The sequence below is a fragment of the Falco cherrug genome, chromosome 5 (genome assembly GCF_023634085.1).
Source record: "Falco cherrug isolate bFalChe1 chromosome 5, bFalChe1.pri, whole genome shotgun sequence".
Classification (NCBI taxonomy): domain Eukaryota; kingdom Metazoa; phylum Chordata; class Aves; order Falconiformes; family Falconidae; genus Falco; species Falco cherrug.
The window spans coordinates 38,249,481-38,272,967 of NC_073701.1; the positions used below are offsets into that span (position 1 = coordinate 38,249,481).

A 23,487-nucleotide genomic window follows, 5' to 3' on the forward strand; every position below is an offset into this window, starting at 1 on the left:
TTATTTTGAAGGTGCTTAAATAAGCAATCTTGGTCAGATGCACTTTGTACATATTGCATGTTGACAGGGAGGTACATTTTGACGCTGAAAGAAACTGTGCTTTAGCCCTTCCCTTTGTTTTAGCAAACATATGCTTGAATTGGAGCCCCATCTGCCTTGGTGAAGGTTTGCAGTTAATAGACACAAGAGCTCTTTCACACATTCCCAAATAGAGTATGGGTTTTTATGTAACTGCATATGCATTAGGACTTGTGCCATAGAGGTGTCCTTGTTAGGACAGTGAGTTTTGTTAAAAATGAAATAACACAGAAAAGGAAAAAAAGGGTCTAGAATGAGCCCAAGATGACACTTCGAGAGCCTTAGTTGTTCTTCTTCCTTTCTCAGTGCTCTTCTTTCAATATACTCAGCTGCAAAATATTGTCAGAAACCCCTGTGATGCTCAGTGCGTGGGCAAGGACATGACTAAATTGCAGAAGAGACGGTTAACTTTTTTTGTAGTATTCCCTCATAGAGTTTCCTGCATCCTCAAAGACCTGCACTTTACGCAGGATGAGACGTTCGTCTCAGCCTAGGATAGTTTCTCACAGGGATCATCCCTGGGCTCCTTCACCATCTAAAGAGAATGTTTCCCCATAATCCACCCCAATAATGAGGTGCATACCTAGAAAGTAAGGACTTCCCACCACAAACATCAACTTGATTCTGGAAAACAAATGTGTATTAGAATAAGAAACACTGTTTCCTAGTGAGTTGTCCTGCAGCAGTATGCTGTGATCTCGTTTTGTCCCTACCGACACTTTCACAATCACCCCTTTGGTGAGAGTGCTGGACTTCTCTCCCACTGATAATTACAGAGACCCCCTCCAGCAAAGATGAGCAGGTGGAAATGGAAGCAGGATGTGAGAGGAGCATCTTCTCTGACCACCTCCCAGGGACTGAAAGACATTTGGCGCCATTAGTGCCACGGTCCAGATGTAAGCGCATCTGATGAGTTACCATGTAGGTCCCAGGGGCCTACCTGGAGTGAATCTTAGCTACCAGGTACATCAGGACTTGTGGGCCAGGTTTGACCTTCACTGGGGAGTCCTGTAAGCTAGCAGAGGCCTCACCATCCTGCCTGCTGTACTCTGTTACAGTTTCATCATTCTTGATCTGTGAAACACTCGGGCTTGAAGGTGGAAGAGGCACAGCAGGTGTTTCACAGCTATCCTGGCCAAAAATGGTCCCTTTGCTCCACCCTTTCCCATCTAGCCACATCCTTTTGCAATGTGCAGAAGCCAGACCCACGCAAAGTCTGCCCTGAAGGCATTTTGTGGGAGCAGATGACCAACAAGGGGAAGGAAGGATGTTTTATTACTTCAGCTCTCTTCCTTCCAGTGGATTTTGGCAGAAAGGACTGATCTTTCTGCTCTTGTCCTCTCCAGCAGAAAGCATATATGGCAGAAGTGTTTATTCTGAAGCTGTTTGGAGCTACTGCAATATAACATTTGAACATAAATGTGTAACATTTGAAGCTGGAGTTTCAAAGATACACTTCCTTTATTAACATTGTTTTGATCAAATAATTGAGTACGTTTGAGTAAAATTACATTCAAATTTAATCTTTTTAACAGGGAATTTCTGTGCTTGGTATTTTCGCTGGTTCCTGAGGCTAAAAGGTTTTTTTTTCCTTTCTTTTTCCTGTGGTCAGTTGAATTGGTGACAAATTTTAACTCTTCACAGCAAGACACTCGTTCAGATTCAGTAGGAACTTGAATAGCCCAAAACTGAAACAAATAAAGCAAATTAGATCAGAAAAGGCTGCATCAGCTTTTAGTAACCTTACCAGTAGATCCAAATTAATTCTTTGAAAGCATTCCAAAATGACACAGGCTAGTTTGGGCTCTGGTCACCTGTGCGTGTGTGACTTCAGTTAGGTTTGGAGAAAGCTACAAAGAGCAGGGCAGGGTGTGGGGAACAGGACAGCCTGTGGGATGCAAACATCTCTTATTAGTTCCAGTTAAGTAGGATATTAACCAAGTGCATTGACTGTGCCTGTACCTGCTTTGTGAGCAAGTATTCATGTAACAAAGATACCATCCTAAAGTGCCTTGTCAAAACACTGCCAACCAGTGTCTGCAGAGGTCAAGTATTTATTTAGTCATGGAGCATGGATTTCTGCAATGAACTTAAACAGATCAGCTCATACTGCCATTTGCTACTTTTAATTATATATTTCAGTGCAGGCTGTATGGCATAAGTCTCTCTTTCTGACACACAAAATGCCAGCTCCCCGCTTGGCCCATATGCCTGCAGTCTTGCCTGTGGCACAGCTGGTGTGAGTGAGTGAGGCCCTATGCGTGTTCTGCTCAGACCAGTGCTGCTGGAGGACTTTTCTCTGCTCAGTGTCTCAGCAATTGCAGCAGCAAAGCACAATGAGCAAGTCTGGCTATCCATACCCTCAAGCACTGTAGAGAATAGGGAATTGTTACCGTATTTCCAGAACTGCAAAGAAACCTAATGGCTTCCTGAAAAGTAGAAATTAGGTAGCCTGGTTCCTTGTGGCTCTTTTCCTGTGGACTTCTTGATGACTGAGCTCATGTTGCAACAATTCTCTCAAAGGAAACAAGAGTCTGGATTCTTCTCACCTACAAAAATACTTATTTTCGTGAAACTTGCAAGAAGTCGCTATCTTTGAAACCTTAACTGCTTCATCAAATTCTGTCTGAGACTGCCCAGGAAGCTCAGAAGCTACTGATTAACAAAACTGCCAACAGCCCTACTTTGTAACCCCTATTTCTGTAGGGAGCCAGGCTAGAACAATCTCTGTGTTCTGCCACCAAAACACAAGGCACAGATGTCCATGTTTTCTTATTCCCCTTTGACAGTGTGAATTTGGCAGTGTTTAGCCAATCTTTCATTGCATGTACTACTCTCTGATCTTCCCTCTGCCAGGGTGATGTCCATGTCCTCCAGTGCATGAGGAGGAGCTGCTGGTGCGGAAGCCTTTGGTGGCATTTCTGTACCGAATGCTGGTGGGTCTGGGCAGTGCTCCCAGGACCACAGTTTGAACAAGAAGGAAAAGCAGCTCAGTTGGGAAGCATGGCACCAGCAGCATGTCTTAACCAAGAAACTAATGGGCTCAAAAGACTCAGGTGTAAATCCCCAAATCTAGTCTTGGGAGCATTGGTATATGAGATTACCGAGTAGATATAGCATTATTTAGCTAGGACATTAGAGTGTCTGTTTCCATCAGGCAGCACAGGATAGAGCTTTTACCCGGCTCCCTTATTTGCTCCCTGCTAGTAGCAGTTTGTTGTATGGGTTAGTGATCTCTAACAGAGACATTCTCACTATCACTTGCTCCTCAATTCTTGCTCTTAATCGCTCTGATAAGGCCATTGGTGAGGTAACAAGACTCAGTTTTGAGGCTACCTAGAAAAACTCTAAACTCAGAGGCTTGAGGGCACAAAACAACAATTCAGTAATCAGTCATGGTGGAGGGAAAGGCTAGGAAAATGTACTTTTGGCAGGAAAACTGGATTTGGTATCATCCTGTATTTGCACAATGAAACGTTCCTGATGCTGTCTTTGTACTTGTCACTGGCCAAGGCCAGAAAGCTGCAGTGACTGGGTTCACCCCACATCCCTGTGCGCTTCTCCACTAGCTACCCAGGTTGTGGCTGGGCAATGTGATTTCAAATGTGCTAAAAAATGTTCTCTGATATTGAACCAAGAATGTAAAAAATCAAAACAAAAAATCATGAGATGACACAGAGTCTCAGTGCATTGGCATTGTCTGATCTAAGTTTTGTAAAGAAAACAACTTTTTTTACAATTTTTATGAATGCTAGTATTTCTTTTTAAATATATGAAAGAAAAAGAGTTTTAGAATTTTTTTAGAATTTGTGCTTTTACTTGATCTTAATTCTTCTCTTACTTCATCAATTTAACCAACTATTCTATTGTACATAATTTGCAGCTAGTCAAGAGATATATTTCATATTCCTAACAATACATGAGAATTTAATTGAAAAATAAGTTAGATAAGAGAAATGGTAATCAAATTTAAGTATTGGACGCAGACAGATTTGGACAGATTCAGGCTGCATTGCAGGTCTGCATATCAGTTCCATACCAGTTTTACCAATGATGATGACTTTGCGTTGGGAATATTCAGCTCAAAAACCTCAAACTTTATAAAGTTGGATTTAACTTGTCCTGGAATAGTCACAGTCACGTGTCGCTGTTACATTCCTTCATCATCAAATAAGACCATTTATCCACAGTCCTTACAGAAACTAGTCCTACATTTCATGAAGATGAACCAAAACTTGAAAGTTTTGAACTGTGATGAAAGACCAGATCCTGGACACCTCTGGAACACTTGCAAGACCCGTTGTGGGGGCTTTGGTTTTGTTTGAACTATTATTAATTTCATATGGTTAAACTTTTACTAACAGGATTAAGGTTCAGCAGAAACATTCCATTTGAGAAATGCACTGTGATGAAAACAAAACAATGAAGTTCATTATCTTGATTAACTCTCCCATCTGGCACTGTAGAAACATGACAGAAACGCAAGAGCCTAAAGAAGTCCAACTGAAGTTGAAAACTTACTTTGAAATTCAGAGAGGGGTGCACCTCGCCTAATTTCAGCCCTCTTCAGAGGTTCATGTGGAGCCAGTTTATTCACTTACTGAAGCTCCCTCTAGAGCCAGGAGAAGAATCAGGCATACCCAAAGGCTGGTTCAGTCCATCTCTTTTAGACACCTGCTCTAGAATGTCTGACTTATTATAGATGGCAATTCTTTATCCCTCTCCTGCCCTGTTCGATGTCCCCCAAGTCTGTCAGGTCTATGCTCCAATTTCAAATGTCCTGTCCCACAGAAACTGTTCTAGGCCAAAGATGGTCCCTGTAAAACCCAGCACTTGGTGTCCTGCAGTGCTAGTAGAAGATGCTATTGTGGAAGAGTGTGGGTGGCAGTGATACATCCCTGCCTGTCCCCTACAATAACAGGCCCCTCTTGCCCACGAATTTATCTGGTACCTTTTGACCCTGCTGACACCAGTTGTCTCCACTGCCTGCTGCAAGCATAAAGCCCAGAAGTTCCCAGTTACTCATGGCATAAAGAACTATTTTCTTTTGCCTGTTTTTAGCTAATGTACTCCTTCCTTTCATAGAGTAAGCCTTATGCTACCTGTGTGGGATCAGGGAAAGAAAAGACCATGGCTTTGATGATCCTGCACTGCACGGTGCATGGCGTGTGGCCCCTCTTCATGCTTGTGGGTGACAAGCTGTCAGTCACATTCTCAAGATTAGCAGAGGACATGTATAAACCAGACATGTACAGAAGAACACAGGGTTTTGCAGAGCTGCACTTGGGAATGCAAAGAAAATGTGTGATGGATAACATTGATGCATCACAGTCCTAACGGTTTCTTCTAGGTCCAGGGAGTCTAAGATTCAGTTTTAAGTGGCTGAGTCTGAACTGGAAAAAGCACCATTTCAAATCATTATTATTTTTGTCAAGTCAGGACTTTTATTTTCAGGTCAGGTCTTCCATTCTCAAAATATGAAACTACAAGGTGATTCCTCTTGGTAACCCACCAGGGCTGGGAAAAATGATCAGAAACATTTTGTCCTATTGCCAGTGTGCTTAGAGAGAGGGAGAAAGGGAAATGCTTCCTCACTAAAGGGCAGACAGATCTTTTTCTACCTTTGTAAGCATTAACTTTAACGCATAAACTGGTATGAGGGCCTCAGAAATTACTTACTACACATTGTCCAGACCTGATCAGAAAGAGCAGCCGTCAGTAATATAAACCTCTTTGAAGGGAAATTTGTGAAAAGGGGGTGGTAATCTCATGAAGGAGCTGAGGGCATCTTTCAAGCACAGCACCAAATCTGTTAATGGGAGATCTGGCAAGAGCAAGTCACCACTCCTGTGAGGCCTGGGACCCTGCGCTTCCAGAAGAGGAGAAGCTGGCCAGCTGCAGAGTCAGGATGTAATGGGGACGGGAGCTTGGTGTTTATCCCAGGCTCCTAGTTCAGATGTGTAATGTGCCTGAGCGCTCTGCTGCTCAATGTCCCTGAAGCAATTTTATGACACTACAGGGATGATCAGCAGATGCTCTTGGCCCGGGGTGGATTTGGCCCACTTCCTACACCCTCCTGAACAAATGATCAGGACATGGGGGGGAGGAAAGGAAACCTGTGAGAGAAAGTGCTTCCCTGCATCTGCAGATACGCCCTGCATGATTAGCAGAAGGCATAAGGGCAGGGCTGAGTGACTGTGTCATTTGCAAACACATGCAGTTTAAAAAAATACTTTCTAAAAATGGTGTTATTCTGGGAAGCACAAAGACTTGCAGTGGTAGTAAACCTCTCTGGTAGTGTCTGATCAAATATAGCCTTTGAAAAGATCAGGCAGTGCCTCTTTTTTACCAGTTTAGTAATACAAAAAACCCAGCCCACCCCAAAACCAAACAAAGTAAGTGTCCTGCTTTCATTTGGAATAGAATTAATTTTCTTCTTGGTGGCTGGTGCAGTGCTGTGTTTTGGATTTGGTGTGAGAACAATGTTGATGGCACACTGATGTTTTTAGTTGTTGCTGGGTGACGTTTATACTAAGTCAAGGACTTTTCAGCTTCATAGGCCTTGCCATCTAGAGGGCTGGAGGGGCACAAGGAATTGGGAGCGGACACAGCCAGGACAGCTGACCCAAACTAGCCAAAGGGATATTTCATACCATCGAACATCATGCTCGGTAAACAAACTGGGGGGAGTTGGCTGGGGCCAGCTGATCGCTGCTTGGAGACTGGCTAGGCATCGGCCAGTGTGTGGTGAGCTATGGTATTGTGTAGCACTAGTTTTTTTCCCCTTCTTCCCTTTGGATTTTATTCCTCTCCCCTTCTCCTTCCTTTTCATTATGATTGTTATTATTGATGATGATGATTGTTATTATTGTATTGTATTGTATTTTATTATTGTTGTTGTTTTATATTATTTCAATTATTAAATTGTTCTTATCTCAGCCCTCGTGTTTTATCTTTTTCCCAGTTCTCCTCCCCATCCCTCTAGGGACAGGGAGAAAGAGCGAGTGGCTGCGTGATGCTTGGTTGCCACCTAGGGTTAAATCACAACAGTAAACAAACAAATGAACACAAAAGATATTTCCTTAGCTATTCTTTGATTTTTTCTAACCCAACCCAGACACAAACAGTAGAGATACTTGGCTTTTGGGCCTAGCTGAGTGGGGCCTAGGACAAGAATTACAGATGACAATAAAGCTGTTTGCGTCTCCCCAGGCTGCATGGAACCAAGATAAACCCCGTTGTCACTGAGGGCAACTCAGAACAGGTTCTGCCTTACACTTGCTTCTCGCTGCCAAAAGATGCTCTGCTGGCAGCTGGAAATTGCTGGGGTAAGATGGGGAGATTCTTCTCTGAAACGCTCAAAAAGGTATTTTCAAGGAAAATTCTTTAAAAAACATCTTAATAGCAGCATTTCCTTTGAGCTCCACGACATTTGGAGCTCTGGGAAAAGGGAAACTCTAAGCTGCACCAGGGAATTATTAGATTACCAAGGACCACTCTTCTGACTCATGCTTAAGCTTAATAGTCCATACAAGTACTATGCGGAAGAGAAGCTTGTGTGAAGGCAATCTCCTCTTTATTTCCTCATAGGCTACATGTGGCTACATGTTTAATTTAGCTGTCAAGATAGCTTTTCCCAGAGTATTTTGTAGCCCGTTTCCTCACCATGTGAGCTCTCCCATTCATGCTCCTTAACCCTTTCCTGATTAGAGGACACATCCATGTGGCTCGGGAGGACTTCTCCAGAGGACAATCCTGGAGTAAGCTGCCAGACTGACATATGTCATTCCCAAGTGCATGCAGGGTCTTATGACTCATGCTTGCTCCACACCATATATACAGAACCCTTTTCTACAATGCATGTTCCTTGCAGTATCCCAACAGGGCCCTTTTAGCACTCATCCCATCCCCACTTTGTGCACACATGCTAGATCCAGCATCCAACTTTCCAGACTAACTCCCTGTTTTGAGACACAAGTGGGGAAGAACTGGGGCTGGAGGGCCAAAGGAGTCTCCCACTACTCTGGGAAAGGACACGAAGATGACAAACTTCACAGGGCACATGGGTGGCTCCTAGGAAAAGCGAGAGTGGGATGCCTTGTCATGGTCACTTTCAGTACCTGTGTCATAGTGAAAGGAAGGAGAAAAGCTTTGGATGCAATGTGTAAGCTCCTGGGGAAGAAGATAAAAGCCAGAATACCTGTGCTACCCTGCTGCTGAAAAGCTCCTAGTACACTGCTTGGGATGAGGGAGGGACATGGATGGTGGTTTCACAACCTGGCTAAGAATAAGGTTTCTGCAGGATCCGGGAACACTTCTGTACAGCAGAGCACTTGCACAAGAGGTATGGACCTCATCTGGATCAAAAAAGAAACGGGCTTCTGGCTATGAACATGCAGGAGGTTGTCAGTGAGCTTTGTAGCTGAGGAGTAGGGGAAAGCCAACCAATGGTGACAATTTTTAGGACAATATTCCCAAGGAAAAGAAACAGCAAATTCTGTAGCCTATAGGAAAAAATACATCAGGTGATAGCATAAAACAAGAGGCTTAGCATTCAAAGAGAAGACCAGGGAATGAAAACAGTGCTGTGATTGTCTCAACATCAGTGCTTCCATCCTGGGAAACAAGACAGGAGCACTGGCATGTTTTGCAGATAAGGCAGGCACTTTGGAAACATTCTTTTTAACAAAGAAGCTCAAAGGAGCAGCTGGGAAGATTAAAACTTCACAGGTGGGTGAAGATGGATAAAGTGACCATGCTGGAGACACAGTGGTAGGGCTACCACCCACCCAGAAAGGCCTGAGAAAGGGGAAGATGCTGGTACTGATAGCAGGAAGGAGGGTTGAGAGTAAGAAGGCATCATTCAAAAAGCTACAGGTGTGTCTCAGTAAAGAACACAGAAAGGAACATAAACTCTACCAGATTAAGCATAAAAATATAACTCAGCTGTCCATAAAGGGTTTAGAAGATTAGCTAGTTAAACAATCAAAACGAGCACTAAACCCTCCATGTGTCACAACAGCAGCCAAAAATCTTGCCTGAGAACCTGCCAGACTATAGGACTCACGGTCTGTATGCCTACTGGCTGTACCAGATACACTGATTGAGATATAACAAGATTCAGAACAGCCTCCTGGATAAACACGGTCTTTTCAATAATGTCAGCATAGTTTCAGCATGCAAAGGGAAGTCCTGTGTTACAAAGATCTTGGAGCTGTTTTGTCAAGGTCAATTAGCATGTGGGGAAAAGTGATCTGCTTGATATGATCTGCCTGGATTCCCAAAGGCTTTTGACAAAGCCTCTCTGAAAAAAACTTTAAAGAAAACTCAACAGTAGCAGGATAAAAGGGAAAATTTAGCATGGATAGTTATTTGATAGAAGGTTGAAAAAAGCATAGGACTGAATAAAGGAAGGTCACTAGGGAGTTCTGTAGGGTTCTGCACTAGGATCTGTGCTCTTTAACAAGTTCCTAAATGATATGGAAAAAGGGTGAACAGTGAGATAATGGGGTTTGCTGACAATATGACTGGCCAAAACACTGGTGTGGTTGTTTGTTTAGAGAAGCTTTTATTTCAGTGAATATCAACACAAATGCAATGTGAGATTGGTGTCCACTAAGTATCATCTTAATCCATGTTTGCTTTTACAGCTCAGGGTGGAGGTGAGAGGATAAAAGATAAAAAAGGTCATTGGAATCACATAATTCAAACTGGAACCCTTTACCTAGGCTTCATTCAAGTAGAAAAGGTTTCCAATAGGTTAATACAAGATGCAGTGTGGAGGACAGTCGCTGGTCTGCCATTTGCTGCTGCTGCTGCTGCTGCTGCTGCTGCTGAAAGGAAGGATGCTTTCTCCTGGAGCATCCCCACCTCCAGACACCCCAGACCTCCCTGGACTGGTGTTGTGCACTGTGGTGGTGCCATCAGATGGCCATGATCTTAGTGGAAAGTTTCCTTCTGTACCTCCCAAACATTGCTCATATAGGTACTGCTGCTCACATCCATACTGAAATCAGTGTTTGGCAAGGGATATTTGGCTGTTGGGATGGCCTTTATGCCCATCTTGAATCAAGGCTCTGAATTTGAAAAACCTGCTTTGAAGACTGGTTGTGGACTCTGCCTTTAAAGACAAATGGTATTCTTGATACCTAGATCAGATTTTAATCCAAATCCATGTGACTAACATTTCTTGGATGCTCCCCTCTAGACTGGGTATTATTTTATATTTGCAGCACATCAGAGATTGAGTGACCATACAGAGCAGATAACATTGTGTACTGAACTGGTATAGCTCTAGAAAAAATGTTTTCATACTTGAAGCAGCTCTGCCAGCTTGAAGAACTGGAACTGGGCAGAGAGGGTGGTATGGCTTGTTATTAGCCCTTGCTTGAACATAGTGCAGTCAGGGAGCTGGATCAGGTCTCAGAAACTAAGTATGTTGCTCTATTTTGTGCCTCTTTACAGCAGTGTCTGAAAATGAGCATCCTTCTTCTTTAGTGTAGACCAAGCATTGCGCCTGAAACACTTCTTCTTCTTCTTTAGTCATTCTATACACAGGTCTTCCCATGGTGGGCGGTCATGAAAGAGCCAAGCAAAATGCTGTCTCTTTCCCTCAAATCTCCTCCTCAGTAGGAGTCTTCCTCTTAAGCACAGTAGACTGTAAGTAGACCTTAGTAACCAGGCTGCCTACTTCTTACCACCTTTTGTATTTCAGGAAGCATACAGTGGCTGATGCATTTCTTGATGTATACTCAAAAATCACATCAGTTTGGATCCAGGACCTCTGATTACCAACACGAAGCTACAAGACAACTCACACTTTCTTGCTTTTCTGCAGCAATCTTAACGAATGTGTGAGATGCCTGTTATCACCTGATGTTCAGAGAAACAGAGGTAAGGAGGAAGCTGTTGGTTTTCCCATTGACTCCTGGGCAGAATCAAATGGTAAATGTAGGTGGCCTCAGTTTCAAATGAGTGTTTATTCCCTGAGGCTACCCTGTAACCTAGCACAGCTTTTGTGCTACTGATCAGGCCATGATTTTAGATTCCTTTGTTCTGGGCCTCTTCAAGACTGGAGGGTGAGAATTTCCCATTTTCAAGTGTGTATCATACTTTTGATTCTGGAGACCCTGGTGTGAGGAATACTCATTCAGCCTTCAAGGCCACAGCATTTGTTTCTTTATATTTCTTGGAAAAGGCATCAGTAAGTCAACAGGAGTCTTTCCTGTGTAAGTCCCCTGGGACAAAATTTCATTTTTTTCTTAATATGGAAATGGTAGGGCAACTGTCATAGGAATTCTCATTTGAATACATGCCAGCAGTAAGGCAAGAATATTGCTTAATGCAGTTAATTTTTAAAAACCTCTTAGAAGCTGTTCAGTTCAAAACTACCAGAGGAGTCTAATGGAAAAGGAACAAGAGACATGGATGTATTCAAGGTCCCAGAACTAAGCACTTTACATAACATACCTTACATGTGCTCAAACAGAAGGTGGCAAAACAACCAACCAGTAGTATCCCTTCTCCTCCAGCTCTTCTCTGAAGACGCCTGCTTGTCCAGCAACACACAACTTCCCTGTTTTCGCAGGTGCAGTGATGCCAGCAGCTATTTTTGCACATAGCTCAGAGCAGTGCTTCAGCTGCTGGACATCTGTGCTAAACTGCTCCTTTCCTTTGCAGACTCTGCATCCCAGTGTCCTCTATGAAAAGTGCAGGGATCGTCATCTTCGGTCCCTGCCCTCCAGCAAAGCAGGGAGAGGGGCCAATCTCTTCTCCCTCAAGGATGTTTTTCCACCTGTGCTGAGCTCGTTTCCGTGAGGTGGAAGCTCATCTCCCTGGCTTCTCTGCAGAAAGCAGAAGGGTTGCAGGTTGTGTTTAGGCACTGTGGGTCACTGATGGTGGAAGTAGGAAAATGAGAAGAGTCAAAGCTGCTGGTTAGTAAAGGAGGAACAAAGTTAGTAATGCAGGATCTTTCCATGGACACTGCAGTTAGTGCTTTTATGCAAGCAGGTCTTTTCCCAAACTGTGGGTCACAGCACCTGAGAGGTGAAACAGGTCCAAAAGGCAGCTCTTAAGTGTCTAGTTTCATCAAAGAACAGCTAATATGCTTAATTGCTGATACCAAGTAAAGGCAGTTATTCACTCCTTGGTCAGGGTGGGCAGCAATGGGGAGTAGATGAGCCCCAAGGGATGCACACCAGCCAGAATTTTGAGACCAGATGCCTTAGAAGAAACAAAACTGTCTGAGGCACCCCTGTGATGTGTGTCATGGTTCACAGTGGGACAGGAAAGGGTGGGAGTTCCTACTGGCAGTTAGTAGGGAGACTTGTACATTGTCACCCAGACCAAAACTGTGGATCAGCATTTTCTCCAGACAGCAGCTAAAAGGTGGAACAAAATAGCTCTTTCTACTGACCTCCTTTCAGGTTTTGTGACTGTGCTGGAGGGGGTGGAAATGCTGTTATAGAAAGATAGTTTGCTAACTGAAGCTGGATGTTGCTAGTCCAAAACCTCTTGAGAATTTTCCCTGTGAGGGTCAATAAAATGAAGGTGGAAGGGTACTTCAGATTCAGCTGCCCACTGTGGGCCCTGTACAAGGTCAGCCAAACCCTTCCCACAATTTTATATGTTTGATGACCGAAGAGTTGGAATCACTAAACTGAACTCAGCCATCTTGAACCTAAAGTTGGTGACTACATCCAATGTCAATGATAACTGCAAGTGGCAGTAGAGTTTTGTTATAACTGAAATCCACTTCTCTGTCTACTAGGACTGTAATCAAACATTTGCATGGAACTTGGCCGAAATTGGTCTTTATTGTCTAGATCCAGAAGGATGCTGAAGCATTAGTTTTGAGAGCCTTTTGTATTTCCTGCTACACCAAAGGAGATGTCCTGTCAGGGCACCAACAGCCCTGCATGTCCCTGCCCAGCATCTCCTGTGGCTCACCTCACCCTGACCAGGTCCCAGGATCCCATTTCAGGCCCCCCAGGGCCATCAGCCCCTGCCTCAGTGACACCGCAACAGGGCCAGTCTCCTGTTCCCCACAGCCCTGCCCAGCCATGGGCCCACTGCACCAGGGAGGTGCCCGATGCCTGAGGCTAGAGCTGTGTCTGACCCTGGAGCCCCTCACTGGGCCTGATCCTGATCCCACCTGCAGACTGATGTCCTGGTCTGGCCTGTGTGTATACAGGCGAGAGGTGATATTTGTTACAAAAATTAAAATGGGCAGACAAATTCACTGCATTTTGAACAGGTTTTGAGTTTTCCTCTGTGAAATTAGATGAATCATCTCTGAACTGGTGTTCTGCTGACAGGAAGTGGTGAGAGTTAACAGGAGCAGGAGGAGGGTGCAAAACCTGAACAAGACAAAAATTGGAGGGTTCAAGTAATTGCCTTTTTAAGAATTGTGGAAAAGTGACTCTCAGTTCTCCCACCTCCAAAATGGGGATGGGTTTTACATGTTTGGGAAAAGCGTGGCAATGTGAAATGCATAAATGTAATGCAGTCAGATACTCATGTGGAAAAATCATAAGAAAGGGGAGGAAAAGGAGCAAACAGTTCAGGAAAAATTATCCTCAGTATGTATATGAAAAACAACACTGAGCCTCTGTAGGTGCTCTTCCTAGGACTTGTGATATCATCTATGGTGGCCACTATGCTTTGTCACCTAGTGCCAGGTTAAGTATCACAAAAAAAATAATGCAATAAATAAAAAATTAACCCTAATCCTGCAAAATGTTTTTGTTGTCTTGCAGGCATTAGGTTTGGTTTGGATTACTGTATGTTTTTTGAAGTTAGTAGGCATATGTTGCTGGTTATAATAATCTATGCTTTTCAAGCTGACTGGGAAGTGCTCTAAAGAGGTTTTCAGATCTAGCCCTGCAGTCTGAGCTGGCTCACATTGGTAGTGCCAGCAAAAAACATACTGTAGGATTTGCTGGCAGATCTTTGTTACTCTACCAGAGATCTCTGTCCATACCAACAGAGCATGTAGAGACCAACAGAGAGGAGTACCATTGAGGTCCTGTTGTTCTTGATGGTCACCTCTTCTAAGATGAGGCAGCAAAGCTTGCTGTAATTGTGATGGAAAATGCATAATAGGAAGAATCTTTTCCAGCAACTGTCCTCCCTATGTGGTCCTTTTTTTGTGGCTGCATTGCAGTGAAATATATACTACTTCCATGTAGCCTAACTAAGCTTGATCATTACTAGAGTAATGCCTTTGGCGAATAACTTCAGGCTTTTTGTGCTGCTGATCATACAAGGAATAGCAGTATTTGGGGGAGGAGGGCAAACTATGGTCCTTGTGTATTCACTACTGAATGAGGTGACACTGTACTCAACTCTCCTCCTATGCCTTGATTTTTCTGCAGCCTCCCCCTTGTACGCATAGCTTGACTACTTGTTTGTGAGATGGTTGTGAAAATATATTGTCTTCTTAACAATAAGGGAAGGGAATAATGGAGTAAACATGAGTGGAAAATCAAATAAATAGAAGCACTTAAAATAATTACTAAAACTTATGTTTTCAAGTTGCAAGATGGCCATTTAACATTTGATGGAGATCAATAGCCTCAAAAGTGGAGTAAGACAAGGACTACAAGTATGCACTGCAGTGTTGCTCTGGCACGTACTGAGGGGCTTTTCCTCTGAAGATGGTTGGTGTTGAAGTTATCACCACTATGCATGATTTAGACATACAGCTGTATTCCATCTATGTGTGTAAGGAAAACAGTCTTGAGACTATCAAATTACAGATTGGAGAAAAATGTGCTGTTGTGAAGTAGAAAGGCTCTTGTCCAAACCCCAGTACTGGCATTGGTAATGTGAAAAGGGTTGGTCAATATAAAAAAAACCAAAACCCACATTGTGTCAAGTTAAGTTTTTAAAGGACATTCAGAGCTTTTACCAGACCTAGATGGGACAGACCAGACATTCAGTCATCCGCTTGATTTCAGGAAACTTCAGGAGACATTAATAATTCCACTATTCAATTCTTTATGCATCCTATTACTACATGAAGTAAACGTTCTTGCCTTTGTAAAATTCCAAGTGAACCTTGCTTTATATGCCATTCTGCTTCCAACATGGCTTTGAAAGACCAGAGCCAGAATTGCTGAATTCGCCATCTTATTCACACTCCCTGTCTCAGGGATAACTCCTCATCTAGGAGACCAGAATGAGCAAGTTAGAAAGAAATGTAACTGGGAGATAAAAATATGTTTATTTTCCTAAAGTCCTTTTTACCATAGTTATATGATAAAAAGTCGATCTGTTTATACAGTTTTAAAAAATGGGACTTTATGAATTAATTGAAGGTGAAGGGTCACCCAAAATCTTCATGAGGTTCATTTGCCTTTCCTCTAGTGAAATGATAGAGAGGAGGGAGGTAATATTTTTCCACTCACATAGATTGCATTTTGTTGAAATAGTGAGTTGATCATCTGGTCAGCATCATACATAAACTGTGCAAATGCAGTTTGTACACATCAGGTACAAATGCAGCAATATGATGGTGTTAAATTGGCCAATGGCCATTAAACTTCAGGGTAAATGAATTAGAAACTCCTGTCAGAGACACAGAATTATATGCAAAGTTTTAGCTGATGAGGAGTTGTGCATACCAATAGAGTAGTCACCACGTGGATAAACAACTTTGCATCAGTTTGTGCTTGCAGCCAAAGGTTTTATGTGCAGAAGCTGCTGTAACTTGATATGTAACCTGGCAAAACAGCAGTGATTAAAAATTGCAAATTTTCTTCCTAGTTTGGCATCAAACTATGAATGAAATGGTGCTTTCACATCTCTTTCAGACTCGATCTCTGCCAATTTTTTCCATGTTATGGAATCATACCAACAAATTTCACAGAAGTAGCACTGTGTGCTTTATTTAGAGTCTATTTCTGTATGTCAGAGACTTACGTGAAGCTCAGTGATTCAAAACAAACCTTTTCATCTTTGGTCTTTGTGTCCCAATTTATTCTGTTAAGATTTGAGAGCCCTTTGCTACATTAACTGCAGCAATTTGTTGCAGTAAAAAGCAGCCCATTCCGAGGTACACAAAGTATATACTGTCTATTATTTCACGCATGGCCTCTGGAAAATATAGCCTTGGAAGTACGGGTAAAAGAATCCCTAACTCAGTGTTACGTGGTAGCCAGAGGTATGAACCTCGGTAAGAGCAGCCGGGGCAAGGCTTGCAGGAGTTCGTGCAAGTTTGTGCTACCTCACTCTCTTTGAAAACATTTTATTTTAAAGAGTGAGATTCTAGCTGTTCGCTTTCTTCTCTAATGTAAAAAAGACCCTCTGAAGATTAACACTGAATCTGCTGTCTCACGCTAACTTTAAAGGAGAATTTCTAATTTACAAAGAAAAACAAAACTTTCCTGCCCTCAAGGTCCGTTCGGTTCCAGGACTCGGGATTTATTGTCCTCTCCCTCCCAAACTCCACTCTTTTCGCGAAAGGACACCGATGGGCGAGAATAGGCACTTCCACGATCTCCCAGATGTACGAAAGGGGCAATTTTGTGACACGTAAAGTAAAGAAAATACTCTTTATTATCCCCGAAGAAACACAAGCCGGAACGCGGGGCAGTGGCGGCGGGGCGGGGCGGGCGAGCGACCACCAATCAGCGCCCGCCGCGAGCGGCCGCCGCTGCCATCTAGGGCTCTCCGTGTCTCTGTCATGTCTGAGGCTGCCCCCGCTGCAGCAACCACCGCCAAGGCCGCCGCCAAGAAGCCGAAGAAGGCGGCGGGCGGCTCCAAGGCCCGCAAGCCCGCGGGCCCCAGCGTCACCGAGCTGATCACCAAGGCCGTGTCCACCTCCAAGGAGCGCAAGGGGCTCTCCCTCGCCGCGCTCAAGAAGGCGCTGGCCGCCGGCGGCTACGATGTGGAGAAGAACAACAGCCGCATCAAGCTGGGGCTCAAGAGCCTCGTCAACAAGGGCACCCTGGTGCAGACCAAGGGCACCGGCGCCTCGGGCTCCTTCCGCCTCAACAAGAAGCCTGGCGAAGTGAAGGAAAAAGCCCCCAAGAAGCGGGCCGCTGCAGCCAAGCCCAGGAAGCCGGCTGCCAAGAAGCTTGCCAGCGCTGCTAAGAAGCCCAAGAAGGCGGTGACAGCAAAAGAGAGCCCCAGGAAAGCTAAGAAGCCGGCGGCCACTGTGGGCAAGAAGCTGACTAAGGCCGCTAAGCTGAAAAAGCTGGTGGCAACAGCAAAGAGCCCGGCCAAAGCGAAGGTGGTGAAGCCCAAGGCGGCCAAGCTGAAAGCAGTCAAGCCGAAGAAGGTGGTGCCCAAGAAGTAAGCCCCCATAGAAAATAATTTTGGCGTTGTAGAAACCCAACGGCTCTTTTAAGAGCCCCCGATGTTTTCCTAGTAGAGCTGAAATGCTATGGCCATCACCCCTTTCAGGGAAGGAGACAACAGATTTTCAGCGGAATGGCAGCCGTTTCTGTTTCGGGACAGACAGGCGGCAGTAAACTGCAGGGGCTGCTTTTAAACCCCTGCCAAGTTGAGCAGCGCGCTGGTGGCTTTGGAAAGCCTGCACGGCGCAGTGATTGGCTGCGGCTTCGGAAGGGCCGAGCTGGCTCCCGGGAGGCCTGTCAGCCCCGCCCCGGAGCAGCGCAGGGAAGCAACGCCCGAGGGTCGGGGCCAGTGTGTCCTGGGCCGCGTCTGCAGCTGCTGCTGCCCAAACTTAGCCGACCGTTTCAAAAAGCACCACCCTTCTTTGCAGACTTTATTTTCTAGAATTCAAGCTCCCTTTCTGATTTTGTAGGTGGCTCTGAAAAGAGCCTTTGGATTTTTCTGGGAAAGATTTCCCGGGCGTTGTTTGTCGGCACTCACTTGGCTTTAGCCTTGTGGCTATCAGTCTTCTTGGGCAGCAGCACGGCCTGGATGTTGGGCAGCACGCCGCCCTGCGCGATGGTCACCTTGCCCAGCAGCTTGTTGAGCTCCTCGTCGTTGCGGATGGCGAGCTGCAGGTGGCGGGGGATGATGCGCGTCTTCTTGTTGTCGCGGGCCGCGTTGCCCGCCAGCTCCAGGATCTCGGCCGTCAGGTACTCCAGCACGGCCGCCAGGTACACCGGGGCGCCGGCGCCCACCCGCTCCGCGTAGTTGCCCTTGCGCAGCAGCCGGTGCACGCGGCCCACGGGGAACTGCAGCCCGGCCCGCGACGAGCGCGACTTGGCCTTGGCCCGCGCCTTCCCGCCCTGCTTCCCGCGGCCGGACATCGCAGCGACCAAGTTATCAGAAGCTGTAATCGTACGGAAATGAAAAACGCTTCATCGCTCGTCTTTATATACCCTCCCAGCGAAAGGAACGAATTACGATAGGCTGAGAAGGGAACATTGCGAGAACAGCCAATGACAACGCGGATCAAATTCTAACCAATGGAGATGAAGTACAGACACCGACGGCACTGATAGCCTTCCTCAGCCAATACAAACGAAGGCTAAAGAAAGCTGTAATTTGCATACCGACCCTATAAAAGGAGAGCGCTCAAACTGGTCGTCAGCGCATGATCTGTCAGCTTCTTACGAGTCGTTGGCGGAAACTTACATAATAATGCCCGAGCCGGCCAAGTCCGCCCCCGCGCCCAAGAAGGGCTCCAAGAAGGCGGTGACCAAGACGCAGAAGAAGGGCGACAAGAAGCGCAAGAAGAGCCGCAAGGAGAGCTACTCGATCTACGTGTACAAGGTGCTGAAGCAGGTGCACCCCGACACGGGCATCTCGTCCAAGGCCATGGGCATCATGAACTCCTTTGTCAACGACATCTTCGAGCGCATCGCCGGCGAGGCCTCGCGCCTGGCGCACTACAACAAGCGCTCCACCATCACCTCGCGGGAGATCCAGACGGCCGTGCGGCTGCTGCTGCCCGGTGAGCTGGCCAAGCACGCCGTCTCCGAGGGCACCAAGGCTGTCACCAAGTACACCAGCTCCAAGTAAGCTGCCTCTGAGCCCTTCTCGACCCAAAGGCTCTTTTAAGAGCCACCCATCCTTTCAGTAAAGGAGCTGACACAGTGAGGGCTTGTTCGTAGTAGTCCCAGCTACTTCTTTGGGAAGGAAACTATGATACTGTGGACGTGTTGTCAGTAGTAAGACACACGAGATATACCCGCTTGCGGTAAACAAAGTGTTTACACATCTGCCTCTGGACGTGGAGAACTCGTGATTCCATAAAAACGCTGCTGTGGCCCGCTTCACTTGTGTGTCCAGTTTGGAGGAGGCTTAGCAATAAAGCAGCGATATGTAGGTGTTTTTGTTTAAAGGCTCAAAACACGTGTGTTATGAATAGGTGGTGCTTGCTGCTTTTTTTTTTTTTTTTTTTTTTTTTTTTCCCCCCCACTTGGGGCGGCACTCCGGCGGAATTGGGGACAGACAGATGCACCGAAAGCACAGGCGGTGTAAGGTTACCGTGTGCTTTTACGGCAAAAAGCTCAAGGTCGCCCCCCTTCACCCCCCCCCTCCCCCGCGTCCTCGTTAGCGTTCTCGCCGCCGACCGGAGCGCTGCACGGCGTTGTCGCCCCCGAACGGCGCAGCCCGCCTGCGGTCGCGAGCACGGTGTGCCCCCAGCGCTCTTCCCCGGCTCTCGCTCGCTGCGCCCCGTAAATCCCGCGGGCGGGAGGACCCGGAGCGCGCGGCTGCCGGGCTCGCGCCCGACCTGAGTGAGGACTGCACGGAGCTCCCCAGCAAGAGGGCCCGGCCCAGCGCAGCTCCCGAGAGGACGCTGATTGGTCGCGGTGGCGCTCGCAGACCGGGAGCCCGTTCTCGCTTCCCCGAGCCTCGCTCTTCGGAACAGAGCGGGACGAAACAGCGAGCGCTCGGGGATAGGAGCAGGCTGCCATACGAGGGAGCCTTTGCCAGCAATACCGATGCGGGTGTGGAGGGGGGGGGGGCGGTGGTGGGAGAGGCCGAGGCGTGGGCGGCGGGACCCTGCTACAACGGCCACCTACGGGGGTCCCTGCCACCCTCCCGCCCGCTGTTCGCGGAAACGGCCCACGCATTCCTTTAGACAGCCAGGGAGACGGTGCTAAAGCGTTCTGGAGGGCTGGGAAAGCAAGCGGTCGGGCTGGGGCTGGCCGTGGCGGGAGGGGGAAGGGCGGGTTCACCGCCGGGGAGGCGCGGGCTTTTCGAATGCTCGCGTCGCCCAATGGCAGGCGGGCTCGCGTGGGCGGCCAATCGGCAGGGCGCTTCGGCTATAAATACCGCCGCCGCGGGCCTGCCGCCGCAGCTCGGTCTGTGCTGAGCGGGAAGGAGGGGTAGCGGGCGAGGGGCTATGGCGCGCACAAAGCAAACGGCGCGTAAGTCGACGGGCGGGAAGGCGCCCCGCAAGCAGCTGGCCACCAAGGCGGCCCGCAAGAGCGCGCCGGCCACGGGCGGCGTGAAGAAGCCGCACCGCTACCGGCCCGGCACGGTGGCGCTGCGCGAGATCCGGCGCTACCAGAAGTCGACGGAGCTGCTGATCCGCAAGCTGCCCTTCCAGCGGCTGGTGCGCGAGATCGCGCAGGACTTCAAGACCGACCTGCGCTTCCAGAGCTCGGCCGTGATGGCGCTGCAGGAGGCGAGCGAGGCCTACCTGGTGGGGCTCTTCGAGGACACCAACCTGTGCGCCATCCACGCCAAGCGTGTCACCATCATGCCCAAGGACATCCAGCTGGCTCGCCGCATCCGTGGAGAGCGGGCCTGAAGGGGCTTTTGCCGTAGCCCCTCCACAGTTCTACCAGACGAGACAGCCCATACAAGCCCAAAGGCTCTTTTAAGAGCCATTCCATGTGCAATAAAAGGAGCTGTTACTCTTTTTGTTTTGTTTCCCTGTGATGTTCAGGGAACTAGGGTCGCCGAGTGGCTCGGTGCACACTATCTTCACAGTGCAGAAGTGTTGCAGCTCTTTTGTTGTACATGGAATGGCTCTTAAAAGAGCCTTTGTGTTTTCCATATTCTGAAAGGTGCATTTTCCTAGAAGATTAAGCACGCTCTCCGCGGATGCGGCGAGCCAGCTGGATGTCCTTGGGCATGATGGTGACGCGCTTGGCGTGGATGGCGCACAGGTTGGTGTCCTCGAAGAGCCCCACCAGGTAGGCCTCGCTCGCCTCCTGCAGCGCCATCACGGCCGAGCTCTGGAAGCGCAGGTCGGTCTTGAAGTCCTGCGCGATCTCGCGCACCAGCCGCTGGAAGGGCAGCTTGCGGATCAGCAGCTCCGTCGACTTCTGGTAGCGCCGGATCTCGCGCAGCGCCACCGTGCCGGGCCGGTAGCGGTGCGGCTTCTTCACGCCGCCCGTGGCCGGCGCGCTCTTGCGGGCCGCCTTGGTGGCCAGCTGCTTGCGGGGCGCCTTCCCGCCCGTCGACTTACGCGCCGTTTGCTTTGTGCGCGCCATAGCCCCTCGCCCGCTACCCCTCCTTCCCGCTCAGCACAGACCGAGCTGCGGCGGCAGGCCCGCGGCGGCGGTATTTATAGCCGAAGCGCCCTGCCGATTGGCCGCCCACGCGAGCCCGCCTGCCATTGGGCGACGCGAGCATTCGAAAAGCCCGCGCCTCCCCGGCGGTGAACCCGCCCTTCCCCCTCCCGCCACGGCCAGCCCCAGCCCGACCGCTTGCTTTCCCAGCCCTCCAGAACGCTTTAGCACCGTCTCCCTGGCTGTCTAAAGGAATGCGTGGGCCGTTTCCGCGAACAGCGGGCGGGAGGGTGGCAGGGACCCCCGTAGGTGGCCGTTGTAGCAGGGTCCCGCCGCCCACGCCTCGGCCTCTCCCACCACCGCCCCCCCCCCCTCCACACCCGCATCGGTATTGCTGGCAAAGGCTCCCTCGTATGGCAGCCTGCTCCTATCCCCGAGCGCTCGCTGTTTCGTCCCGCTCTGTTCCGAAGAGCGAGGCTCGGGGAAGCGAGAACGGGCTCCCGGTCTGCGAGCGCCACCGCGACCAATCAGCGTCCTCTCGGGAGCTGCGCTGGGCCGGGCCCTCTTGCTGGGGAGCTCCGTGCAGTCCTCACTCAGGTCGGGCGCGAGCCCGGCAGCCGCGCGCTCCGGGTCCTCCCGCCCGCGGGATTTACGGGGCGCAGCGAGCGAGAGCCGGGGAAGAGCGCTGGGGGCACACCGTGCTCGCGACCGCAGGCGGGCTGCGCCGTTCGGGGGCGACAACGCCGTGCAGCGCTCCGGTCGGCGGCGAGAACGCTAACGAGGACGCGGGGGAGGGGGGGGGTGAAGGGGGGCGACCTTGAGCTTTTTGCCGTAAAAGCACACGGTAACCTTACACCGCCTGTGCTTTCGGTGCATCTGTCTGTCCCCAATTCCGCCGGAGTGCCGCCCCAAGTGGGGGGGAAAAAAAAAAAAAAAAAAAAAGCAGCAAGCACCACCTATTCATAACACACGTGTTTTGAGCCTTTAAACAAAAACACCTACATATCGCTGCTTTATTGCTAAGCCTCCTCCAAACTGGACACACAAGTGAAGCGGGCCACAGCAGCGTTTTTATGGAATCACGAGTTCTCCACGTCCAGAGGCAGATGTGTAAACACTTTGTTTACCGCAAGCGGGTATATCTCGTGTGTCTTACTACTGACAACACGTCCACAGTATCATAGTTTCCTTCCCAAAGAAGTAGCTGGGACTACTACGAACAAGCCCTCACTGTGTCAGCTCCTTTACTGAAAGGATGGGTGGCTCTTAAAAGAGCCTTTGGGTCGAGAAGGGCTCAGAGGCAGCTTACTTGGAGCTGGTGTACTTGGTGACAGCCTTGGTGCCCTCGGAGACGGCGTGCTTGGCCAGCTCACCGGGCAGCAGCAGCCGCACGGCCGTCTGGATCTCCCGCGAGGTGATGGTGGAGCGCTTGTTGTAGTGCGCCAGGCGCGAGGCCTCGCCGGCGATGCGCTCGAAGATGTCGTTGACAAAGGAGTTCATGATGCCCATGGCCTTGGACGAGATGCCCGTGTCGGGGTGCACCTGCTTCAGCACCTTGTACACGTAGATCGAGTAGCTCTCCTTGCGGCTCTTCTTGCGCTTCTTGTCGCCCTTCTTCTGCGTCTTGGTCACCGCCTTCTTGGAGCCCTTCTTGGGCGCGGGGGCGGACTTGGCCGGCTCGGGCATCGCAGCACGGGCACGTCTCTCGCTATCCAGCAAGCAGCAGTCGATACGACGCCGAGTAACGACGCCCTCGCCGCGAGCCCCTTTTATAGCGGCGCTGCGTGACGCACCGGCTCGACTGTGTGGCGCCGCCATTGGTTGGAAGTTCTGCTCGGGGGCGTCACGCCGCGCTGCGCGTTGCTATTGGGCACCGCTGGATCCGCGTTCCCAGTGGGGAGCTGCCGGCACAACGCCTCCGCCGCAGCCTATCGGCGCCGCCGCCGCCGCGCCGCCCGTGCCGGATATAAGCGGGCCTCACGGCGGGCGTGGGCCGGTGTCTCTGCGGCGCTGCGGGTGC

At 48.8% G+C, this 23,487-nt stretch overlaps 5 protein-coding genes across 5 annotated transcripts; 2 read left to right on the forward strand and 3 right to left on the reverse strand.

Annotated features, from left to right (window-relative positions):
• Window positions 1-16,730: 16,730 nt before the first annotated feature.
• Window positions 16,731-17,657, forward strand: LOC129736226 (histone H1.10-like). Its single transcript, XM_055712417.1, has one exon. The coding sequence runs from the start codon at window positions 16,766-16,768 to the stop codon at window positions 17,378-17,380; it is 615 nt and encodes a 204-aa protein (XP_055568392.1). The 5' UTR covers window positions 16,731-16,765; the 3' UTR covers window positions 17,381-17,657.
• A 136-nt stretch (window positions 17,658-17,793) lies between these two features.
• LOC102054057 (histone H2A-IV) lies at window positions 17,794-18,349 on the reverse strand. The gene has a single exon (XM_027808359.2). It carries the CDS (start codon window positions 18,303-18,305, stop codon window positions 17,916-17,918), a length of 390 nt encoding a protein of 129 aa, XP_027664160.1. The 5' UTR covers window positions 18,306-18,349; the 3' UTR covers window positions 17,794-17,915.
• A 1,961-nt stretch (window positions 18,350-20,310) lies between these two features.
• LOC129736228 (histone H3) lies at window positions 20,311-20,843 on the forward strand. The gene has a single exon (XM_055712421.1). It carries the CDS (start codon window positions 20,351-20,353, stop codon window positions 20,759-20,761), a length of 411 nt encoding a protein of 136 aa, XP_055568396.1. The 5' UTR covers window positions 20,311-20,350; the 3' UTR covers window positions 20,762-20,843.
• A 133-nt stretch (window positions 20,844-20,976) lies between these two features.
• LOC129736227 (histone H3) lies at window positions 20,977-21,489 on the reverse strand. The gene has a single exon (XM_055712420.1). It carries the CDS (start codon window positions 21,447-21,449, stop codon window positions 21,039-21,041), a length of 411 nt encoding a protein of 136 aa, XP_055568395.1. The 5' UTR covers window positions 21,450-21,489; the 3' UTR covers window positions 20,977-21,038.
• A 1,243-nt stretch (window positions 21,490-22,732) lies between these two features.
• On the reverse strand, window positions 22,733-23,298 carry LOC102054228 (histone H2B 1/2/3/4/6). Its single transcript, XM_005441298.4, has one exon. The coding sequence runs from the start codon at window positions 23,283-23,285 to the stop codon at window positions 22,773-22,775; it is 513 nt and encodes a 170-aa protein (XP_005441355.2). The 5' UTR covers window positions 23,286-23,298; the 3' UTR covers window positions 22,733-22,772.
• Between the last annotated feature and the right edge of the window lie 189 nt (window positions 23,299-23,487).

Excerpts from the sequence above, each read along its gene's own strand:
- LOC129736226 (XM_055712417.1), top strand. The coding sequence starts at position 16,766 with ATGTCTGAGGCTGCCCCCGCTGCAGCAACCACCGCCAAGGCCGCCGCC.
- LOC102054057 (XM_027808359.2), bottom strand. The coding sequence starts at position 18,305 with ATGTCCGGCCGCGGGAAGCAGGGCGGGAAGGCGCGGGCCAAGGCCAAG.
- LOC129736228 (XM_055712421.1), top strand. The coding sequence starts at position 20,351 with ATGGCGCGCACAAAGCAAACGGCGCGTAAGTCGACGGGCGGGAAGGCG.
- LOC129736227 (XM_055712420.1), bottom strand. The coding sequence starts at position 21,449 with ATGGCGCGCACAAAGCAAACGGCGCGTAAGTCGACGGGCGGGAAGGCG.
- LOC102054228 (XM_005441298.4), bottom strand. The coding sequence starts at position 23,285 with ATGGCGGCGCCACACAGTCGAGCCGGTGCGTCACGCAGCGCCGCTATA.